At 42.4% G+C, this 24463-nt stretch overlaps 2 protein-coding genes across 5 annotated transcripts; one reads left to right on the top strand and one right to left on the bottom strand.

Annotated features, from left to right (window-relative positions):
* The first annotated feature begins 1802 nt into the window (after window positions 1-1802).
* On the top strand, window positions 1803-9174 carry msh6 (mutS homolog 6 (E. coli)). The gene is made up of 10 exons (XM_085921737.1): window positions 1803-2185; window positions 2370-2575; window positions 2655-2821; window positions 2936-5495; window positions 5918-6204; window positions 6331-6448; window positions 6520-6609; window positions 6697-6851; window positions 6942-7141; window positions 7208-9174. The coding sequence occupies exons 1-10, from the start codon at window positions 1935-1937 to the stop codon at window positions 7287-7289; spliced, it is 4116 nt and encodes a 1371-aa protein (XP_085777863.1). The 5' UTR covers window positions 1803-1934; the 3' UTR covers window positions 7290-9174.
* Window positions 7522-16446, bottom strand: fbxo11a (F-box protein 11a). 4 transcript variants are annotated; one of them, XR_015067369.1, is made up of 22 exons: window positions 16002-16446; window positions 14202-14326; window positions 14037-14118; window positions 13648-13792; window positions 13241-13370; window positions 12641-12724; window positions 12426-12558; window positions 12234-12340; window positions 12039-12150; window positions 11839-11945; window positions 11635-11772; window positions 11329-11546; window positions 11066-11246; window positions 10842-10964; window positions 10492-10577; window positions 10323-10399; window positions 10102-10245; window positions 9613-9723; window positions 9441-9548; window positions 9315-9365; window positions 9072-9170; window positions 7522-8921 (listed from the first exon to the last, which is right to left on the bottom strand). XR_015067369.1 is itself a non-coding variant. In XM_085921740.1 (22 exons), exons 1-22 carry the CDS (start codon window positions 16093-16095, stop codon window positions 8792-8794), a joined length of 2640 nt encoding a protein of 879 aa, XP_085777866.1. In that variant the 5' UTR covers window positions 16096-16444; the 3' UTR covers window positions 7522-8791. The 4 variants fall into 4 exon arrangements, 3 of the variants coding, with proteins under 3 accessions (XP_085777866.1, XP_085777865.1, XP_085777864.1); XM_085921740.1 differs by having other exon boundaries at window positions 9257-9365; window positions 13648-13789; window positions 16002-16444; XM_085921739.1 differs by having other exon boundaries at window positions 9257-9365; window positions 16002-16443.
* Window positions 16447-24463: the final 8017 nt, after the last annotated feature.

Here is a 24463-nt window from a genome sequence, read left to right on the forward strand (position 1 = left end):
CAAGATCATTGCAAAATACTCAGTAAGAAAGTCTATTTATGCATATTGTTTTTTGAAGCTCCACTACGTTGAAATTTGCTGGATAATGTGTTCTTCACAACAATGTTGTTCTCATTAATATGACAGGTAAGGGCACTAAGTTGTTCACAAGCTGCAATAAATCACAAGTGAGCCAATGTTTACACTACTTTCCATTCTGTCAATGAGAGATGCAAGGAATTTCAATGACGCTCTGGAAATCTAATTTGTGATGTACATTAACAGATTTTTCTTTTGCATACAAATATTCTTAGTGCAATTTAATAGATCACATTTAAGATCAGCCAGGAGTTTTCCTTTCTCCGCTTGCCCAGTTTATTTAAATCATTTCACACGGAGGTGTAGCTCAGAAAATAATATATACGTGCTCTGAGTGTAAATACACTTAATGCAGCTTGAGTGCATTGGAGCCTACAGCTGTTTTTGTCTGTAATGAAGAGGGCAAGTAGAAATAGCACATGAATTAACAGTGAATAATAACAAGTTGACCTTCATTTACCTATTCATTAATTTGCCAATTTGCTCAAGCATAATTTTTACGACGAATATTGTCATTTAAGTTTTTGGTCTGGGGCTCAGCTAATACCAAATACCATTATCATTTTATTAAGATTAAGAATGAGTACTATTTTACTGGTTAAAATACTTATCATCCTAATCCAACAAAACAGAAATACAGAAAAGAATCCTTGAAGCCCCAATGAAAAAACTGCAACCACTTTATTTTGTGTCTGTAGTAAAATACAGCTACAAAGGCTGTGAGACATACTTTGTTATTTTTTTATATGGTGTATATGAACAGCTGTATTATCTATGCGCTTCAGTCTTCATAGCTGCATAAAATTAATTAAAAGTATTTGTTTTGTGTGACACATGGCAGTCAATTTATGTTTACCCCTACCATGAAAGCAGTGAGATAATAAGACTTTGTGAATGTTACTAAATGCAGCGTCAAGAAACAACCTCTATGTAAGGTTCCATAATCCTTTCTTAATTAGATGACACCCACACATAGCCTCTGCCACAATTTAGATGTCTGTCTGGGTATTTTGCTGGGAATGCTCACCTGGTGGCTGTGTCAGAGGAATAAGAGGCTGCAGACAATTTGCAGTCACCCTTGACCCTGGTAACCTCACAGAAGATTTACCCGGGTTGCACCAAAGGTCAAGTGCTGTACCATTACATTACTCAAGTGGACAACAGACTAGTCCTGGAAACAAAGTGTACATCTATGCTCCAATGCTCAGGCTAGAAATGCCCAAATTATTAATTGGTCGACTTTCCCTTTGTGGTTATATTAAGTATGCAAAAGAAAAAGCATAACAGCTCTTGTTGCAGCTCAGATTTTTTTTCCACAACAAAGCTTGTCTTTTACAGTATTATTATTATACTGCCCTCTTGTGGAAGTCGATTATTATTACGGAAAAAAACACATACTGTACTGCAGCCTACTGTAGGTCTATTTTATTTTGATTTATTATTTGGCATGCAAGAACAGATCCAAGTGATGTATCAGTACCATTGTGTGATTTTCTTCATTTTCTGGTTAATGTGCTTGCATCGAGGTATTTATATTTCTGGGTGGAGAAAACAGCTGATTTATTTTATGAATGTTTCTTTTCAGGCGTCACATGACAGCCGCCATGCTTGCAATTCGCATTTATCACCACTAGTTGATGCCAGGCGCTATTCTATTGGGCGGTCCCGGTGACGTTTGTACCACGTGATATTCCAGTACTCGATTGTCATTGGATGACCAAGGTTGTAGTCGCGCCTTCCTTCTGACGCGTGTGATTTTCCCGCGAAAACAAGAGGTGCATGTTGTTTCCTGTTCATGGCGTCGGTAGCTCAATAGCTAAGCAATAGCTAAGAGTTGTCACAAACTAGAATCTGTCATGGCGAAGCAAAGCTCACTTTTAAATTTCTTCTCCAAATCTCCTCCACCGGTGTCCAAGCCGAAGCCCAGTGCTCACCCGACAGAGGCCGACTTGCCGTCCTCCGTCGACAAGTCCAACTCTTCTCCAAAAGAAGAAGCTAAACTACTCTCGAGCAAGACCACCAAAACCAAATCAAAGAGTTTTGTTAAGAATGCAAAAGGAGGATTCAAACAACTGTTCGGCGACAAAGCGTCAACAGCAAAAGACGCGTGAGTTAATCTTGCTTAATTCAACGATAGTTTGTGTGTGTTTAGTAAATGAATTCTTTTACATTGTGACTGAATGTATTCTCTATTCTTACATACGATGCCCTCAGGTTATGGTTATTGATTTATTGAATGACATGATTGTCTATTCTGGAATCATTTTTGGGATGTCATCTTTTGTTTTCAGGAGCACCACATGTTCATTCAGTGCAGGGTCCCTTGTGTGGGGAAAGTTGGAGGGGCACCCATGGTGGCCATGCATGGTGGTACCTCAACCTCTGAGCGGCCAGCAGATGCGAGGCCGTGGTCGGGCCCAGCGCATCCATGTCCACTTTTTTGATGAACCGCCCACACGGGGATGGGTCAGCACCAAATACATCAGAGAGTACCGTGGTTAGCCATTACTCAAATTACTTAATGAATCTTGGGCCTCTAGCAATTGATGTGGAATGTCTTCTCATTTGTGTTGCAGGTTCTGATAGTAGTGATGCTAAAAGCGGAGGATTGTTTTTTAGTGGGAAGCCTAAAATCCGCCATGCAATGGAGCTTGCAGACAAAGTCTTGTTTGATAGCCCAGAAAAACGATTAAAGATGCCTCTCTGCACAGATCCATCAGATGAGGAAGAAGAAGAAATGGAGGTGACACCATTTCATTCAATATTTGGACTAATTTGATGTAAATGGACCAACAGTAATGTAACTTGTCTTTCCATGTAATAATGTGCATGTGTTTTTTTTTTTAAATGCCAACAGCTTGATCAAACGACAGTGACTGACAGCGAGGGCAGTGATGAGGATCAAGCGAAAAATGAAGAATTAAAGTCATCAAAAGTCAGTCTGCATCCAACCCGGACGAATGGAAACAAAGCCAAGCGCCGCCGTATAATCGTGGCTTCAGAAAGTGAGGATTCTGAGGATGAATTCAAACCTGAGCAAGCCGCTAGCAGCAGTGAGGATGATGAGGAAGAAGCCACGGTAAGCAGTGAGGTTGAAGAAGCAGAGCGCACACAAGAGTCTGAAACGGAAAGCCCAGTTAAGCCTGTAAAACGTAAACGTCCCGTGGAGAAGCCCGCGACGACAAAGCCAAAGATAATCAGTATCCCTTCTAGTGCATCGAAACGACCTCGGGCATCTACATCTGGCGACACAAAGTCTCGTTTATCTGCCTTCTCTGCCCCTGACAACTTTGAAAGCCAGGCCAGCGGATCAGGCACAGATGGATCCACAATGTGGGACCACGAGAAGCTGGAGTGGTTGCAGGATCACAAGAGGAAAGACGGTCAAAGGCGGAAAGTGACCGACGAAGGATATGATCCTACCACCCTGTATGTGCCGGAAGACTTCACCAACCGGAATACTCCCGGTATGCGTCAGTGGTGGCTTATCAAAGCCCGGATGTTCGACACTGTGATTTTCTATAAGGTTGGCAAGTTCTACGAACTCTACCACATGGATGCTGTGATCGGAGTCAATGAGCTCGGATTGACGTTTATGAAAGGGACCTGGGCTCACTCTGGCTTTCCAGAAATCGGCTTTGCACGCTTCTCAGACGTACTGGTCCAGAAGGGCTACAAAGTGACACGTGTGGAGCAAACCGAGACCCCAGAGATGATGGAAGCGCGATGTAAGACTCTGGTCAAGCCCACTAAGTTTGACCGCGTCGTGAAGAGAGAAGTGTGCCGGATCATAACCCGAGGTACCCAGACGTACAGCGTGTTGGACGGCACCCCATCTGAGAGTCAGAGCAAGTTCCTGCTAAGTTTAAAGGAGAAACCCGAAGATGAAGGGAAGGGATGGTGTAGCCGCACCTATGGAGTCTGCTTTGTAGACACCTCTGTTGGCCTCTTCCACGTCGGTCAGTTTCCAGACGACCGCCACTGTTCACGTCTACGCACCCTGATAGCGCACTTTGCCCCTGCCGAAGTACTTTTCGAAAAGGGGAACCCATCGGTCGAAACGCGCAAGATACTCAAGGCTTCCCTGTCGTCGGCGCTGCAGGAGGGACTGAATGCAAGCTCGCAGTTCTGGGATGCTCAGACCACTCTGAAAAAGTTGTCAGATGAAGACTACTTCAGAGAGAGTGCAGGAAAGGACCAGGGCACACATTTTCTACCTGCTGTTCTTAAAAAAATGAGCTCTGACAGCGATTCGCTCGGTCTCACCCCCAAGGAGGGTTACGAACTGGCGCTCTCGTCGTTGGGTGCGTGCATCTTCTACTTGAAGAAGTGTCTCGTAGACCAGGAGTTGCTCTCCATGGCCAACTTCGAAGAATACATCCCTGTCGATGTTGAAATGGAGAAAGCCGCCGGAGAGAAAAGTTTCTTTGCTCGGACTCGCCAGCGCATGGTCCTGGACGGAGTGACTCTGGCAAACCTGGAGATATTTCAAAATGGTTCCGGAGGTACAGAGGGAACGCTGCTGGAGCGCCTGGACACCTGCACCAGTGCGTTTGGAAAGCGCCTGCTCAAGCAGTGGCTCTGCGCTCCTCTGTGTAACCCAACTGCCATCGAGGACAGACTAGATGCACTGGAGGACCTCATGGCTTGTCAAGGGCAAGTGTCCGAAGTTTCGGAGCTGCTTAAGAAGCTCCCCGATTTGGAACGCCTCCTGAGTAAAGTTCACAGCATCGGCACACCGCTGAAGGATCAGAACCACCCGGACAGCAGAGCGGTTCTCTACGAGGAGGTCACTTACAGCAAGAGAAAAATAGCCGATTTTCTTTCAGCCCTCGAAGGTTTCCAAACCATGCAAGAGATCGTCAATGTCTTCGCATCGGTTGCTGCCGACTTTCGGTCCAAGTTACTCTGTCAAGTGGTAAGTCTTCAAAATGACAGCGGCGGGCTCTTTCCTGACCTCTCTGTCGAACTCAAGCGCTGGGAGACGGCCTTTGACCACCAAAAAGCACGAAACACGGGTGTCATTACCCCGAAAGAGGGCTTCGACCCCGAATATGATCAGGCTCTTCTCGGAATCAAGAGTTGCGATCAAAAACTACAGGATTATCTGGACCGACAGAAAAAGCGAATCGGTTGCAAGAAGATGGCGTACTGGGGCACCGGGAGAAATCGCTTTCAGATGGAGGTGCCCGACAGCGTCTCTGAAAGGAATATTCCAGAAGAGTACCAGGTGAAGTCAACCAAGAAAGGCTGGAAGCGGTACGTGACCACGGAGTCTGAGCAGCTATTTTCCGAGTTACAAGGATTTGAAGAGAAGCGAGATGCTGCCCTGAAAGACTGCATGAGGAGGCTCTTCTACAACTTTGACAAGAACTACAGCAACTGGAAGACTGCAGTGGAGTGCATGGCAGTGCTTGGTAATAAACATTTCATGAATAAATTTCCTCAGCGACGTTCCAATACAATTTCCCCACCCCCGGTTTAAAAGTCAAGCCTTAGTTTATGAGCAACTCTATTTGTGAAGAAATCTGATTTTACCAGCGGGAAGTGAAATCAAAACAATTCTTGACAATAATATGCTCAATGCTTCCCCACTGGTTGTAAACATGGAATTTTGATTAATATGGCATTGCTGGAATATGAATCAGAGAGCAAAGGTCCACCTGTTTTTATTCGTTTTATTGGGTGGACTGAAAATGTCATGACTTGCTCAAGACTCATCAATTATGGCTTTCCTGTTTTCTGAATTTGGTCATGTGACATTCGCAAGCTGAGGTTTGACTCCAACGATAAACGGGGTTTTTAAGTTTTACCTCAACTAATAGTCATTTGTTTTCAGATGTTCTGTTGGCCTTATTACGCTACAGCCAGGGAGGAGATGGACCAATGGCTCGGCCACAAGTTGTTCTCCCAGATGGCGATGAACAAATGGCACCCTTCCTCGAACTCACCGGTTCTCGTCACCCGTGTGTTACCAAGACATTTTTTGGCGACGACTTCATCCCAAATGACATCTATATTGGCTGCCCCGGAGGTAACAAGGATGGCGATGATCAAAATAATCATGCCCCGTGTGTCCTCGTCACAGGACCCAATATGGGCGGCAAGTCCACTCTCATGAGACAGGTGGGTCATTCATGGAGTCATTTAATGAACAGTTTTTTTCCTAAAGCAAAATTTGAAATGTCTTTTAATCCCGAGATGTCACACTGTTTTTGTTCGTACCGTATTATTAATACATATCGCCTGCAGTGCGGACTTGTGATGGTGCTCGCTCAACTGGGATGCTTCGTACCTGCCGAGAGTCTGCGCTTCACGCCGGTCGATCGAGTCTTCACTCGGCTCGGCGCTTCGGATCGCATCATGGCTGGTGAACGAGCAAAGAGAGGAGAGGTGCGCTTCCGTGATCTGAGTTTCTATTCATCCTCTTGTCCGTTATAGGAGAGAGCACCTTTTTCGTTGAGTTGAGCGAGACTGCGTGTATTCTGCACCATGCCACCAAACACTCGCTCGTGCTTCTGGATGAATTAGGTACATGTTCACTCGTCCTGATGCTTTAGTTTTTTTTTGTTTTTTTTTACATGCAATTGTCTAACCGTTCGGTCGTACCGTGGGCAGGAAGGGGCACGGCCACGTACGACGGCACGGCTATCGCCTGCGCAGTTGTGAAGGAACTTGCCGAAAAAATCTGCTGTCGCACCCTCTTCTCGACACATTACCACTCCCTAGTGGAGGACTATGCCAACAACCCGGCGGTGCGCCTTGGCCATATGGTACGTATGTTCACTTGAGGGTCCTAGATTGAATTTGTACGCACATTGTAGTTTATCACTGAATTGTTTTCTGCAATGCATCTCATTAAGGCATGCATGGTGGAAAACGAATGTGAGGATCCAAGCCAAGAGACCATTACGTTCCTCTACAAATTCATTTCCGGGCCGTGTCCCAAGAGTTATGGCTTCAACGCTGCTCGACTTGCCAGCCTACCAGAAACTGTCATTCAGTCCGGGCACAAAAAGGCCAAAGAGTTTGAGGAGAGGATCATCAGTCTTAGACTTTTCAGGTATGTTCCCAGAGTGATTTTTTTGTTGTTCTAAAGCTCATCGTGATGTCTCTCTATTCTTAACAGGAAGCTCTGCCAGTTTGCTGAAGACCCCACACAGGATAAGACCCACTTTGCCACGCTTGTTCAGAAGATTCAATCCATGTAATTTGGAAATTTGTATTTTGGGCCAGTTCTGTCTCACTTTGCTTTAGTTTGACAACTCTACATTCACAGACAAGTGCACTGTCCTCCTTTTTGTGCATTTGCATATGCTGTCACGTTACTTTTGTGACAATGTGGCTTACTTTCAGACATGGTGCTCACACTTGTCAAAATATACCAATTACAACCCACGTTTTGTTCTGAAGGAGAAAAAAAAAAAAAACACTACTGTCGTGATCTAATAAAGTTTATTTAAAAAAAAAAAAAAAAGACAATGTTCACCTAGGAAATTAAACCCTTTTAATTCAAGCTAGCGCCTACATAACGGTTATTGAATACTTCACAATATATTAAGTCTAGATGTTATGATACATGCATACATTTCAGTCTGAATTAGAACCCACAATCACCAGTACACATGAATTGGGGGAGGGATAATGAAATTATATAGTGCTGTATGTAGATACTGGTCTTAGCTTTAATGGAGTAAAAAAGCCTATTGACTTTTCCTGCAACATTGACAAAAGTGGGCGGAGGGAGGTGACTGAAAAGGATTTCACAAGACATGAGACCCAATTAAGTAGAAATAATGAAGCTATTAAAACTACAGGGTGGCATAGACAGTTGTCAGACAGCCATGAGTGCGTCAAAAGAAGAGAACAGACGTGTCTTTTTAGTTTTATCTAATTAAGAGTCCTACAAATACACAGATACCCCTTAACAGTTCATTAGATGGGGGGGGGGGGTGAATACATTGAAGTAATACAAGTCTTGTGAAAGTACAATTCAGTCTTTGTGTTGCAAATGTGCCAGTGTTGCAGGAGAAACTGCTTAGTGTTTCCCTCTCATTTCTCGGATCTCTTTCACAGAAAGAAGTTAGATACTGCGACATGAGTATAATTACAGCAACTCTGGGGTAGAATAACCAACAAAAACAAAACAAAAAACACATAATAAAATAAAGACATTCAAGTACAGTAATATTTTTGCATGAAAATACAAAACTACACAAAAAAGCATTAAAATCAAACATTTGAGTTGGATGTTGTGGGCGGCGGAAGTGCTAGTTCATAAATTCTCATACGTAACGTATGAGGAGCTCGGTGATCCAGCGATGGAAGCATTGTGACTTTTAGGGCCATTTACTCCACCAGAACGTAATGTCTTTTTTGCAACATGTTTCTACATGACTGCTTTTTCTTTTTTTTTTTTCCCTCACCCTCCAAGTTGACGATCCCCTACCCCAATTGTCATTGTCACTCATTTGGGAAACATGATGTACCCACAAAGCCCTCTTACATCTTTTTCAATTCATGTCACTTTTTTGTTGTTTTTATAAAATAAACAGAAAAAGCTAGGCATCTTATGTCCAAGTCTTTTTTTTTTTTTTTCCCCCATTGTAAATGCTCTGTGAGAGTCTATATTTAAATTGGGCTTTCCTCTTCCTCCGCTGCGGTCCCGAGCATCCATTACTGCTGAAGCGCGACTGGGCTCGTGGTCTGGGGCTCAGTTGTGCTGTAGCGTATTGGATTCTATAGGAGGCGCGGAGTCGTAGAGGGTGTCTGTGTCGTGGGTCGGCTCTCCGGCTAACGTGCAAGGATTTGATAGCGTCCCCGCACCACAGTCGCAGAAGAACCTACGAGTGACGAGATGGGAAAAGGATAAATCACAATGACAGAATTGCAGCGTTGTTTAGCTATTGGATCGTAAAAGATGCTAGGTTTACAACTGTGTTGGAGAAAGAACTCTCATCCAATGATTCATGAATAGTGCTGTGCACACTCACCGATCGTGTCTGATGAATTCCACATCGTGTCCCTGGTGGCACTTCTTGATGCAATTCACACAGATGGCGTTGCGATCTGTTGTGTTACAGGTGTGGCACCTGTGGCGAGCCAAACGGTAGCCGTGAAAAGTCAAAACAAAGACAGCGAGTTGACATGGTTATCAGGTTCTCTAACATGAAGTTACCTGTAAAAATCGTGCATTGGATAGCTGGTGTAACTTGAAATCTTGTACAGGCACTGACCTCTGCTCACCGCCTTTTCAATGGCATCTTGATTGTTCATTATTTTGTTATCTGCAGGAGAATAAAGAGGACAATTGTCATTTGACAACAGTAGGTCCATGAAGGTTTGTCGGTCCAAGTTAGCACCTTTCATCGTAACGTTGACACCAGATGCTAGAAAAAGTCCTCCGAAGCGATTGTTGAAGATCTGATTGCCCTCTAAAGTCGCTGTGGCGTGATTGGTGATCTCGATACCTGGCGAAAACAAACTATTTCAACACTGTCACGACACTCGTTCCTGGATTTCAGATCAACCTACCTGCGGCAAAGCCGTCAAATATTCTATTTTTCCTCAAGACGGGGTGACTGTTGGTGCTGATGAGGACGCCTGCTTGGGCATTTCTGAAGATGTCATTTTCCTCAAGCAAACCTGAGGGAAGAAAGACAAATGTCAATTTACATACTTTAATCAAATACTCTGCTCACTCACACAAACTTTTCAAGCAGAAAATAAATTCCAAGAACTACAATCATAAAATATGTTGTATCACCAATATTAACAGTGAGAATAGAATGGATTAGCAGCCAACTACAATGCACACAGGTTAGCTGCAACAAACGGCTAAACAACCTGTCTCCAGATACAAAAATCTTCAAATGTATCAACAATACTTCCTTAACACCAATTGCGATGAGCGCTTCAACGAATAGTGGAGAAAATACAACACAGAGAAATCTGTTAATTTGTGAATTGGCCAACTCCAGTGATTCATATCCCAACTCCGGTGATTCATGTCAACATAGTTACCTCTTCCTCCATTAAATATGCAGATTCCGCCATCTCTGCCATCATGGATCTTGTTCCTTCGCAGGGTGGGGTTGCTGTCTGTCTTAATCCATACTCCTGCCATAGCATTGTCAAAGATCTCATTGTCCTCGATAAAGCCCAGGCCTGCAAAACAAACCGGTTAAAAAAAAAAATCAATACAAATAAATCATAAATGAATCGAGATTAAGTCCACTTCTCACCTGAGTTGTAAACCAAAATACCGCCATTCTGACCTCCCCATATTTTGTTCCGCCTGATTTTAGGGTTACTGCCAGTTCTAGTGATGACAGGGAAGGGAAAATCACTTTCAGAACACATTTCAGCTCTGCATGGACCAAAGTAATGTGAAGCATTTGTCTTTGTACAAACCTTATTTGAACTCCAGAATACATGTGATTGTAAATGTCATTGTCTTCCAACACACCATGGCCGTTGTCATAAAAGTAGACCCCGACCTGACAAAAAGAAAACACTGTGATGAATCTAATGAAGAGACCATTTAATGCCTATTGAAAAAAAAAAAAAAAAAAAAAGAGATAAAAAGATGCTGATTATGTTTATCTTTCTGTGGTCATTACATAACAGGACATCATCTCGATTCTGCACGTTTCACCAAATCAAATTTGAAAGACAATTTTAAGATTAAGAATTTGAAATAAATGTCAGACCCATGTATCACAACCTCCAAACTACACAAATGTGGTCAGAAAAGAAATCACCTGCTTGCCGCTGTGTATCCTGTTCCTCCGCAGTACCGGCGTGCTGCCCGTTGTGACCCACACTCCAGCCAGCGTGTTGCTGTACACCTCATTCTCCTCGATGACACCCTGTCCCTTCTCATGCTGTGTGAAAAAGGAAAAAAAAAAAAAAGGCAAGTGCCTCAATAAACACTGCATACACATCTAAAAGATAAGAAACTTTCAGACTCGACAGAATCTCTTACCACGTAAATGCCACCGTGTTGACCGTCATGGATCTTGTTGTGTCTGACAATCGGGCAGCTATTTGTCCTGATCTGTATCCCAGCCAAGGCATTCCCATAAATGTCATTTCCTTCTATGAGACCTCGGCCATCGCCAAAGATATACACTCCGCCTTGGTTGCCATTAAATATAGCATTCCCCCTGTATTCAAACACAGCACATTTCCATATAGACTACAATGGAAGATAGCTATGGAAGCGGTTTCTGAGGCAGCCATACTGACCGTATTGTAGGGTCACTGTTAGAGGTGATCCACACGCCGGCAAAGTTATTTGCATAGATCTTATTTTCGATAAACTGCCCACGGCCCTTTTCATGCACGTAGATACCCCCCGTCTGGCCGTGATGGATCTCACAGCGCACTACTGTCGGGTTGGCGTACGCCTTCACCTCAAATCCTGCGATACGGTTCCTATGGATGTTGCAACTCTCAAAGTAACCCTGGAAACAGAGCAAAACATTTACCTCGACGGCCATGTGCTGCAAAGACCGCTTACAGGGATTTGGTGTTTGAAAATGTGAAATTTACCATGCCGTGGTCAAACGTAAAAACACCGACATCTCTGCCATGGTGAATGTGATTCCTTCTAATAATTGGGTTGCCGTGGTTCTTTACCCAGATACCAGCTAGAGCGTTGTTTGAAATCTCATTGTCCTCATATATTCCCTGGAAAAACAATCAAAACATTTTGAGAAGTTCATTCAGACTTACGTGAATGAAGGGGCATAGTACCTGCGCATGGTCGGTGATGTAAAGTCCAACATTTTCACAGTCACTGATATTGCAATGCTTAATTGTGGGACAAGCACCCTGGCCACTAACGCACACCGCCGACCCCACTGACGAAAAAAACAAAACACTGGTGTCAATGAATGTTTAAAGTATAGACACACACTTGAAGCAGAGCAAGAAGTAGCAGCAGACTTAATTACCTGTGCAAGTGCTGCGTATGATGCAGTGGTCAATAATTGGGCTACAGTTGACAGTAATCTCCAAGCAGTGGTGTGCATTATGATGCTGGGCGGATTTGTCGTCAGGATTAAACTACAGTGGACACAAAAATTCTGATTATCACCTTATCTTTGCACTCGGGGCACACAACAACAAAAATCGACGTGTCAACTCACCCTTATGGTCATGTAGCCGACGTAGGCGTCTTCTGAACCTTCCATGAACACAAACGTGGAGTCTCTGGTATTCTCAATGATGACTTTCTCTGCCACTTTTCCAGGAGCTACAAACAGAGGGGAAAGGTCAAACCAGAGTGCAAGCAGACTCATGAAAAAGAAATAAAAATGGAAAACGTAAGGATCGCATACCAGCACCAATCATTGTGATGGGCGACTCAATGTAGATCCATTCATCTGTGTAAATACCAGTGTGAACAAATATGAGGCCGTCAAAGTGGGGCTCCTGGCCCCCTCCAAGGGCATCCTCTATTGTGTCATAGTACTTTTAGGGGGAGGAAACAAAGGAGTCAGATAAATTTCTAGATACTGAAAAGGAACAAGAAACATTGGACTTCACCACTTACAAACATGTTATCTCTCCCTTTGTACCTCGCAGGATTGCTGTAGAAGTGTTCCGCATAACCTGGCTTGACGTGAGCGCCTTTATACTGCAAATACATAATCACACATTTAGCCGTTATGAACTTTGACAAAAGACATTGTCGAGCTATGACGATAATGTGATGGAGACGAGTGAAGGTGAAGCTATCAAGAAAATATTTCAGACATGTTTTTGTTCAAGGAAACCTTGAAGGTTAATGTAGCCCAAAGGAACAGAAATTGAACACTGTGTGCCTCTAACACCCTGCAAATGGAAGGTCACAGTTGCGGCCTGTCAAGTTGTCCTTTCGCATGACATTAGCTAATAAAACGCAGCACGCATGACAAAAACACAAAATGCTTCATGATAGTAGGGGGAAAAAAAAAAAGGCATCTGTAATTAATTTATTTTTTTACACAAAGTGTGTCAGTTGAAATATTACAAGTGATTTTTCTTTTTAACATTGTGTGGTTCCATTCAATGTAACCATGAAATTGTTCCACAATGCTGAAATTGAAATATTGCTAATAAACGCAGAAAAGACAAGAACAAGATTCAGAAAGTTGATGAACTGTCAACATACCAGCTGCTGAAAACTTTCCTTCCAGGGATTTGGCTGCTCATATTCTTCTGGGTTTATTTGGTAGAACTTCCCTGCCTCTGGGTGCATCATGGGTCGTGTGTACTCAAAAACCTCCATGTACAGTCTTTTCCTGCGACAAGAAAGAGATCTGTTGTCAGCGTGGCACTGTATCCAGTTACTAAAATAGTACCACAAAACCTCACTGCCCAAAATATGACAAAATCATGCAATTTGTACATCTGTACATTAAAGTCATGACCTTGGTATCAAGCCTTAGTGTGACAAACATAACATTGCAGGAAAAAAAAGTCTGCAAATGTCATTAAAATATAAACATGTCAGCGGATTAAGACACTCAATGTTACAAAACAAATTTTAAATTATGTAAGGCTCCACCAGAGACTCACCAGAGGATGGGGTCGTTTGCCAGCTCGCTGAAGCGCTTGCACACGCATGCCGAGCGGCACAAGTCCTGCTCCAATAGATACGAGAAGATCTTTAGCACCACCTCGTCTGGAAGCTTCTCCTGCAAATACTGCTCAGCTGGAGCTGCTGAAAGGAAAGGGAAAAAAAAAAAACCAAATTTAGTCGGAATAACGGGGCAAAGAGTATACATATGTACTTGATTACAAGAAGTCACATTGTTTGTTGTTTGTTTATTTTACTTGTGATCAGGTTAATGTAGAAAAACTAACATAGGTTTGTTGATAATCAGTTGCCTAAAGTGTATTTTAGCCCGACTCAAAATGTCAATAAAAAAATACTACAGTCCACTCAAAAATGTGTGCATAGTTACATGGTATATCTTGACATTTGCCTGAAACTCTGGGTCGCTTTGGTCGGTGACCAAAATTTTCTGTGGTTGAAGTGGAAGCACCCTATGAGAAGAACAAATCAAAAGGGACAATTAGTTGACAAAGGTGTGTTTATGAGGCATGAGCACTCCTTCTTCCGTTTGTACCTCCATGTTTGACTTTGTCGGACACACTGTTCTCTTGGGCAGAGACTTTCTTCGAAGTTGGTATGGACTATTCTGCGCTCCTGGACCAGATTCTTCTGCAACCATATCTGCAGGAACGTCCTCATCTGCAAATGGTAGAGATAGAGCTTAGAGTAGTGAACAATATACACATTATGTAAGACATTATTGATAATATTGACTCTGAACAATCGGTCAGTAATCGACCAATTTCCATGGAAAAGTTGATTTATGCCAATCAATAACCTTTCATAGGTGATCACAAAAAGTGATCACCTGCAGCCCGTACTTTTAGAAAGCAGCCGGTGTGCAGTATCGTGTCCCCTCCCACTTTCCTTAACACTGCACCGGCACGCCGCAAAACTAACAAGCATGCCGTGTGGGGTTTTTGTGTTTTGAGAGTGTGCATTTAATAATACATGCAATCTGTGTCAGAAACAGTTTGGCCAATGCCACTCGTGGATAATCGCTATCGGAATCAGCAGCATAGAAGCCTGAATAGGAACACCGCCTTGTAAAGACAGATGTGAAGTACAGCTATCACAACATTGATACACATATATGAGATAAGTAAAAGTAAAGCATTACATCAATGTAAATTCAAACACTAAGTACTCTGACATCCGTCCTTAACAGTACAAAATAATAAAACCAAGGATGAAGGGGAAAAAAAAGATTTAATTACCTACTCTGTAGGCTCCAGAAACCAATACAGATCCCATCAAAAAGGGGATTCAATTAAGCCTAAATAGAGCATTCACCTAGAGCTAGATGCTAAGAAATGATGAGTTGTTAGCAACTCCTGAAGGGAGATGCAAAGCCTTGTCTGTTTGTTGCTCTGGTTGCAAAGATGACGCTCGGGGCTAGTGGTCTAGTAACCACCAAAACAACCCAATCGTGGTCAGTTAAAGCAGCCACAAATTGCCAAACACCTTGTTACAGTGACTAGTGAGCAAGAATGATCCTTCCGTATATTTGATGAGATCACATCATGACACCAGCCAAGTTGAGAGATGACGTTAAACGATATCCACTTGCACCTTATTACTATATCACTACCGAAAGTGGCCTCTTTTCTCTATCAAACGTATTTCAGCAATAACAAGACTTGTGGGCACAACCAGCTAATGTTTACGTTTAACATTCGCAGCACGTACTTCATCCACTACATGGCAGTGAATTTACGTTACTGTAAATGCAAATTAAACCATCGTCGTGAAGACATAAAATCCCCAAATTGTATTCCTTCATTGCCCAAAAAAATAAATAAAAAATAAGGTCTGGTATGAAACACCTGGGTTCAACTAGTTAGCCAAACATGCTAATAATAGCATCTGATACGACTGGGATTCATTGGGTATGCTACGACAACCACTTTGTGTACCATTTCCTACGTTTGCCACTCGTGAAACAAGCAACCCCGGCATCAAGCTCGTCATTTTACCGTCACCGCAAACGTTAGTCGGTGGGACAGCACACTTTTTCAACATCGGTAATGTAAATAATGGCAAATAAATGCCCACGGAATACAAAAAAATACAGCAAAACAAAGCGCGGCCTGAATGCCAGCTCGGAACACTAAAGCCTCGGTATTTCTTGACAATACAAGCCGAGGTACACGCCTGCTTTGTGGTGCCTGTCGTTTCAACAACAACTAACATTCTGCAGATCTGAAACAACAGTGACGAACACACTCCAGCAATTAAACAAATATATGAAAGACTAATTATTAAACGAGTGAAAGAGCAACGCTAACGCCTCCCAGACTAATATGGAGGTTACCTCTTTCCTGGTGGTTCCTCTCCGGCTGCACCGGGCGCGGCCTCGACACTCGCCTTGGTCTTCTGCTAACGTTACTTGCTCTGACGGAGTTCATTTGGGGTGTTGTTAATCGGAAGAAATGTCGAAGCCTTCACAGCAGAAGAAGCAACGTCGAGTGCATCGTTTAGGCCTTTTCCAGGAGCATTGCGAGATCTGTCATCTTTCCGCGGTGGGCTCCGGAAAATTGCACGGTGGTCGGGTTATTCCCAGTCCCCTGCGCTGGCGTTACGTCTCGGCCTAAACAGTGTGGCAGGAGGAGCCATAACAGACGAGCACCGTCCACCAAGAATCAGTCGCATCACATGGGACAACCTCACCCCGTCACATGGTCCTCTCACATCCAGCCCAAACATTCAATTACGATTGTACCACCTATATCCAAGACGAAGCCAAAGCTTTAAGAGGCAACCTTTTTGGGTGGAAGATGCCTTGCTCAACGGTGATTGTAATCGTCACAATTTAAGGATATCCCAATGCAAAAGTTGAATCAAGTACTAAGCCTTTTGCAAGAAAAAATATTATTTATTAAAAATTATTATTTGATTACATAAGTAACGGCTTTTTTTTTATTCTACTTCTGTGAGGTGTAGCAAATGTTATTGCCTGGTCTTGCAAACCAATGCATTTAGTGTGTAAATATAATTTTGTCAATACAAATTTCACAAATAACATGCTTGATTTTCTAAATATTAGATAATCAATATTTTGACCTTTATCTGCTGCTTTTTTTTTTTTTGCAATAATATATTCTAATAATATCAGTTTGGTAACTTGATATTTACTTTATTTTCAGCTTTCCACTTCGAATCTCTTTTTTGCTTGCTCATGGGACACTTAGATTTTTTTTTTTAAATGTCAGATATAGTATAAGCATGGAAATTGTATTAATACCGACAATCACCCCTGGATCTAATTCCTTCTAGCTCATTTAAGGTGCATTGGTTGCCCACTAGATGTCTCCTCTCACTTCTCATCAGCTGTTGAGTGAAATGAAATGTCCAGTATTTGTCATCCATTGTCTGGGAAATGCTTGAACCTCACTCAGCGAGTATAGAATGAAAAAAAGTTTAGCATTTGCATTCTATAATGGGACTATAAGCATAACTCTTAAAATGTTTATGCAGATTCAGTGACTATTGACGACACAATAAAGGATTGTATATGACAGATTAATTTTAATCTTCAACATTGTAGTAATTCACTCTGTGACTTTAAAAACATTTTCTTCTTTCTTGTGCTGCAAAATTAATCATAAGTGGCCTTAACATTACATCTTTTTTGCAACCAATCAAATGCAGTTGTCCCCCCCATACTTCTCCTTTGTGTGGAAGAACAGCAAAAAAAAAGCTTGCAAAATCTCACTGGTTTGTTTTTCAATCTTATTTATCCAATTGTTTATTTAGTTTTCTTTTATGTCACCTTAGGGCCTCTCTACTTGTTTGCTCGCTACAATTGCCTTCACCAGCGTAACGGCTTTTGGGTCACTGACCATCTATGTGTTTGTCTGTAGCTTTGTGGCTTGGCGACTAACCTTGTAAAGTCCCTAATCAAGAGTTAGCTGAGGATATTTTTTTTTTATGCCGGAACTGTATGTACAAAACTCCTCTCTGTTCCTAATGCTCTTTACTCTGAAAGCATTTCTTGTGTAATAGATAGTAGTCAGCTGAGACCTAATGAAGCATGAATGAAAATGAAATAAAATGTTAGAACTCATTGTTACTATGACCAGGAGGACCAAGACAGAATCTTTATTTAGCCATGTAAACATCACCAGTCTTCTTGTAAAAGCACATCTTCTTGACTAATCCATTTGAGTTATGACGGTGCAGCCCATGTGTTGGCTTGGTAACCAATCTAGTATCCAGTGGCAACAGAGGTCTATTGAATGCTCTGTATTGGCTGATTTGACCAACGCTATCATGTCACCAAGTCACAGCATACAGCAGCAGAGGATAACGATTGGGTCGCGTATTATTCGGCTCAGTAGTTCAAACTGTGATGTGAAAGATTGGGGAGGGGGTCATTATTGGACTGACACTACAAACACCCTTTATGATGCGCAATTTCATGCACTATACTGATGATGGCGGTGCGGTCGTCGTATCTCTGTCAGATGCGCACGGAAATAATTGGATTGAGTCCTTCAATTGAAATAACCTATTTTTTATGCTTTGTCCACAACACATCTTCGATTGATCATCATTTAACCCCGTCAATATCTGAAGGCATCCGCTGGGGCAGAGGCAGACACAACAGGATAAACGTCTTTGTCTCCGACGAGTGTCCGTCACAGACCCCACCCTCCGTCCCCTCCTCTATTTGGGCGGCTGTTACAGAGAGGGCAGATGGCTCATTACCATAAATAGGACAAGGAGAGAGTGAGTGAGGGGGCCGCGCACACCGACCAAGAGGACCATACCGCCTAAAACCGAGGAAATGGGAGGCCGTTGCTAGGAGAGAGGAGAGACAGCTTTATGGTAACACAAAGCTGATTCCTCCCATCCCTCCATCCCCCCTCCTCCATCTAAACTCATCTCCTTCCTGCCCCCTTTTTACCCTGAGCTCTGAGTTTGCTGGTTGGGGACAGATGGTCATTGGGCCCCATCGTCTTTACTGCTGGACACGGGCGACAACAACAAAGTGAGACCTGGAAAGGATGAATCGCACCTCATCCCATCCAACATAGGAGGAATGGGAGCAGCGCGTGCTGATGCCCGAGCCAGCAGCTAAGAATAGATCCATACTTGTTGCCCACAGGAAACGTATGGCATCACAATAGGTTGTCTTTTGAGCTAGTTTCATTCACTCTGTAGGATTCCCGAACCTAACATGATACATTTTCCCCACGTACACATTGATGCTGATGTTAGGAGAGTTGTTGTTTTTTTAGCCAGCCAGTGCTGTTATTTTTAATCCTCCACTTGAGTCACTGACCTTGTTTTAAAAGCCCGCAAAGCTTGATAAACGTATTCACCCGTATGCAAATTAAAAGCACGCCAAAATATGGGCCATACTCCGAGGTGAGGTGAGGAATTACATTCTCCCATGTTGAGTCTGTCAATCAAGTCAACATGTCAGACTGAGGAGCAAATCTGTCCTCAGTGGACCTTTGATTGCAGCCAAAATGTCTCACACAAAAAGAAAGAGCAAAAGTCTCATGAAACTAAATGTTAAATATGAATACTTCAGTAGGGATAATTATTGAGCTGTTCATTTAATATGATTAAAAACTACGCACCAACTCCAAATGATAATATGTCGTTTCCCATGAAAACTCATTAGATGTGATATGTTGCATGACAGGATCACATACATAATTTGGGAGCACAGAATGGGAAAGGCGAGAGCACGGAGACAGCATAGAGGTGAGCCTGCATCACCTAGCGCTCCGCCTTGGTTGCATAGGAACACGAGAGCCATGCCTACCCTGCAGACACACTCCTTTCCTCTCTTTTCTGCCATGCTTCATTACCCCGTGCTCAGCCAGGCACGGAGGCACTGCACCACTTTCTCCAGTCTACAGGCGTGCGCCTTCTTACAGCCACGCATGCAGTCTGGCTCGCTACGGTCTCATGCTGGACGGGCACTTGCCCTCAGGCATTGGGTCACTCTTGCTTTTTATGCGCTGAGCAGGGACAAAAGTGGTAGAGTGGTACTTGTAGTTATTTTTCAGACAAGGCATCATAATTAGAACTAGCAAGGGACCATTTTTGGTTTATTTTTATTTGGCTTTATTAAGTAATAGGTTTTCTTTGTTCAGACAAACTTTCTTACTTTGCTGGCAATTTCGGCTGTCATCGGAGCTGTGACGTGTCATTATTTTTCCTGGTTGAATATATCCAGAAAACCTTCGGAGGGAGCTGACTAGGAGGCAGGAAGGAGATGCCCAATCTACGTCAACGGAATGCTCTGGAACCACCACGTGCGGGTGGCCAAGTTGGGGTCTGGCAAAATGTGTGTCGGGTGGCAGTCAAGGGCAGGTACTATGCTGCCCCGCTAGCCCTTCAATTACCAAATCTAGTTCTTCTGAGGTGAATCATTTCAATCAGTGCCCTATAAAAGCTTACACAAGGATTAAAAATGTGTGAATTGAATTTAGAAATTTATGTTTTGTACTATATAATAGAACCTAAAAGTACTGCAAAAAATTGCCATGTAAAGGGTTAACAGTATGTTTGCGACAAACAGTTGTGGTTGCATCTGTGGCGTTCACAGCTGCTCCTGTTACACTGTTAACACATGGGTGCTCATACTTTTGGTTAGCATCAGTCGTGGCTGCAAAATAATTTCCGTGATGCTGCAAAAATAATTTCCACAAGCAGTAATAACTTTTTACCCTACATGCACTGACGATGGTGCCGGAGCATTAGCAATGCATAACCCTGGTAGTGCCAGCTTACACAGCCGGACATAAGACCACAATTGTCTAAGAAGATACAGTGTGTTTGTGAGCGAGGAATGGTGGGGCGGACCACAAGCTTTGCAAATCTATGCGGGTGTCCAAGAACAAAGCTTTTGCTGTTGTGTTGTTGTTGTGACAATGAAGCCATCAGCCAGATGTCTCGCAGACAACACAACTTTGCATAGTGCTTTTAAAAGGGGAGGAATCTACACTTGACTTTTCTTCATACTGCTGCTCCACTGTTAATTGACTACAAGTGTTCATTTGCCTGTAAGGAGCAGTCATTAAGGGTGAATAACCAAATTTGGTTTGGCAATAGAGTAGCCAGCGATCAATGGGTTTATTCAATTACCCCTGCATGCGGTCGGTGTATTGTCTAACTCTGCTATTCGAAAGCCTGTGCACGGGAATCCGGACATTTCGGTGGCTTCAAAGTGCAATGAGGTAGCAATGGTCAATAAATGGAAAAATCAGACCCACTTATGGTGATGCAACAAAAGATGACAGTTCAATGTGTTTCTTTTTGTGGAGACAACACGATTGAGTCAGTAAAGTAGCTGTCGTCTGTTATAATCAAGTTGTAGAAATCACTGTGTTTCTAAAGAGTACAATCACTTACAGTCTATTGATTTCTTTAGTTAAACCTGTAATCGGTGATGTAAACAAAAGAGAATGCAAATTGAAGAATGTAGTTTGTGTGAGACTTGACTATCACGGTCTTGTTTTTGGGGCAATTAAATGCATGGCTCAAAGAATAGTCTTATAATATGTGGTGAATGTTAATTAATTTGATGAACATAATTCTCGACGCAACATTATTTTTTGCCTTGCAGACAAATTGCGCTATTGCTTGTCTTTTATATGTTTAATGTGTGTGATGTGTAATTGATGTCTTTCAAGTGCTTTCTTGGTAACTGATTATCAGTTTAGCAGTAAAAATGTAAAAAGGGACATATAATCAGCCTCTACGCAACTAGTTAAAGGTCATTTAACTGTTCAGTTTGTTTTTAATTAAACCCTTGTTAAATTTAATTTATACTCTCCCTAATGATGGTATGCTTAATAATCCTCCAATGGAATAATTTGACACTAGAGTCCATCGGGTAATGCAACGTGTTCCTGCTGTCACCTGACTAAATCGCATCAATACAGAATTACAGGATATTTGTTTGACTATTGAAAAGACCATTCCGCTGCTCTCCACATTGAGCATTTTATTGCCAGCGCCTGAAAGGAGCCACTTATCTGCTGACAGATAACAGACAATCAGCAAGTGCTGACTCAATTCATAAAACTGGGTTAACAGAAAGGATTGTCAAACAAAGACTTCTGTAGGCAAACATCCTCTTCAACCGAGGACGACTGCAGGCAAAAAGCAGGGAGAACCTCTGGGGAAAGAAACCTGAAGAACAAAGCAAGTGTTGCATTTGAAACAAGTTGACCACGCCCGGTTTGATCTCCTAACAGTTGGTGGGCGGGTAGGGTAACATTTGCAATACATTCACAGCAAAGATCAAGCTTCTTAGCCTGTGAGTATAGAATTAGTATAGATTTTTACAGAAATAAAATGAGCTTTGACCCTTTTTTTTTTTTTTAACAACATCCGGAGTCCGGCAAGCGGGCTCTGGGAGTAATTATTGGGATTTACCGGACACCTTGATACAGACAGTTTCGTTCTTGTACAACCCGTGTCAATATGTCAGATTCATTTTATTCATTTCAGTGAGGATCATACACCACATATTTAAATGCTGCTAATGCTATACTTTTTATTTATTTATTTATTTATTTATTTATTTATACTCATACACCACATATTTAAATGCTGTTAATGCTATCCTTTATATTTATTTATTTATTTATTTATTTATTTAATCTATCTAGTGTATCTACATTTCAGGTATTATCTGTATTTGCCAGCTACTGTTAGATCCAGCAAATGAGATTGGGCTGACTGGGCACCTCACTGTCAACCACTGTGTTCCCAGTCCAAAGCTTGCTAAAAGGAGAGGGGGAAAAAAAAAGAAAATAGAGAGGGTCCAACAAAGGCAAGAGGACAGAGGGAATATAGTGCAGTATACAAACAAGGTTTGTCACTGTTAGACAGTTTTATGAGCTCCAGACCTGCTGAAATTGAGTAGCGCGTGTGTGCAGCGCCTCTTATCGCCTCGCTGGCAGTAAGCGAGGGCAAGAGGCTCAACACTTGGCGCTCGGTAAAAATGGTCTGATTCATTTTCCGCCTGAGAGGGTCTCACTGGGGCAGCATCAGAGCAGCCAGCCCACACAGATTTATGGACCATTAAAGCAGCGGGGCTCCTGACCACTCTGCCACCACAGGCCGGCTTGCAAAGAACACACCGTGCCCTCATTCATGCTCAGTGTCTTCTCTACAGGATGGGATAGATTCCTCATTGTTCATCCTCTCACTTTTACTGCCTCACATGAACTCCACTCAAAGTCTGTAATCCTGAACTACTTCACCTTGCTCCCTTTTATCTAGAAGATAGGTTTACTCTTAATTATGTTCAACCGCTGTCAGGTTAACACCAAACTTTAAGATGCTTCAGATAAATGTTTTTTTTTTTCTCCCAATAAGATGCTGAGTGCATCGTGTGTTTAGGTTCCACGACTATGCTCAACATTTCTGATGCAAGTCAATGGGGCATGTTGTTTTAGCCTTAACAATCAGATTAGCACCATTTTAGACACATCAGCTAATGGTCCTGTCTTTTCAGGCATCCTCTATCAACAGTTTCCCTGGTGATTAATGCTTCTCCTCTCTCTCCCTCGCTAGCTTTGCAACTTCATCCCTGACAGTGACGCCGGGAGGGAAAATGGGACACAGTCTAGGCGGCATGCTGTCCCTAAGAATAGCTTTGTTGCGCAAGAAAATGATGTCAGCATAGGCCTTAAAAGCATGAATGAATATAATATGACAATGAAAATGCTCACCTCAACCATGAATTATCTGTTTCTTTCTCTTATTATTTCTGTCTTTTGTAGCTGTTTTTAAATAAAAGCATGTTTTTAATGACCGGGTTGAAGTCAGTGATGAAGACAAATACTATTTCAAGTTACGCGTTTGCCAATACAACCACAGTAAAACCTGTTTGTCAAGTCAAAACAAGGCCAAAACAAATGTGCACATCAACGACAGACAGGAGTGCGTACGCCATTTTTGCATGACAGATATGTGGGCTTATGCACAATAAAGGCACACAGGGAACCTATTAGATCAGACCACAGAGAGGTACTTATGTGCGCTTATGAAATTGGTTGAGCACTGTATCACCGGTATGTGAAAGTTGCAGTCTGGTGTGAAGTCGCTTTCAGCCAGTAAAGCTGCACTCCACAGATAGCCAAGTAGAGATAAAAAAAAAAAAAAAAAAGCTCTTTTCTGTCTCTTATTTAGGCTAGCGCGTCAATATTGTAGTGTAAAGGTCTGCGTATTTGATTTGCAGAGGATGCATTTTGTGTACAATTAGGAAAATATAATAGTCAACGATCTAATGTGCAATCTGTCAACATTTGTAATTTGGGGGTCAAGAAGACTTTTGTTAGGGGATTCGTGTGGGAAGTGTCAAGTTGAAAGCACTCTTAAGAAATCGAAGAGGGCTATGACAGTATGTATCAACCTGAAATAATAATAAACGTCACTGTTGCACAAAATTCAATATTTCACCTCTATGGGGTTGAGCACAAATTGAGGAGGGCCAAGACCTGCATGTATAAAAAGAATGATAATGACATTGAGGCACATGTCAGTCAAAATAATTGTTATGAACAAAATACAAGTCCATTATGAGATGTACATGAATGTAATTGTGGACTAGAGTCCATAACCTCATGTGTCCACATCAACACAACCTACTTTTGAGGTTCGAACCTATGAATTGAGAATCACAACCACTCATTTTCATAATCAATGCTTAAACCCACATCTCACCAATCAACTCAATAAATATTAGACGAAACTTGACTCAAACGTTAAAAGTTTTTGGGTTTTTTTTCAAATAGGTAT

The sequence above is a fragment of the Syngnathus leptorhynchus genome, chromosome 10 (assembly GCF_054491065.1).
Source record: "Syngnathus leptorhynchus isolate UIUO chromosome 10, UIUO_Slep, whole genome shotgun sequence".
Classification (NCBI taxonomy): domain Eukaryota; kingdom Metazoa; phylum Chordata; class Actinopteri; order Syngnathiformes; family Syngnathidae; genus Syngnathus; species Syngnathus leptorhynchus.

Bases quoted from the DNA above. Each gene is read 5' to 3' on its own strand.
- msh6 (XM_085921737.1), top strand. From the start codon at position 1,935: ATGGCGAAGCAAAGCTCACTTTTAAATTTCTTCTCCAAATCTCCTCCA. The intron at 6,205-6,330 runs GTGGGTCATTCA...TATCGCCTGCAG, and splicing joins AGTCCACTCTCATGAGACAG to TGCGGACTTGTGATGGTGCT. The intron at 6,610-6,696 runs GTACATGTTCAC...TACCGTGGGCAG, and splicing joins CGTGCTTCTGGATGAATTAG to GAAGGGGCACGGCCACGTAC.
- fbxo11a (XM_085921738.1), bottom strand. From the start codon at position 16,095: ATGAACTCCGTCAGAGCAAGTAACGTTAGCAGAAGACCAAGGCGAGTG. The intron at 9,724-10,101 runs GTAACTATGTTG...TTCTTCCCTCAG, and splicing joins CATATTTAATGGAGGAAGAG to GTTTGCTTGAGGAAAATGAC. The intron at 8,922-9,071 runs GTGAGTGTGCAC...CGTCACTCGTAG, and splicing joins GAATTCATCAGACACGATCG to GTTCTTCTGCGACTGTGGTG.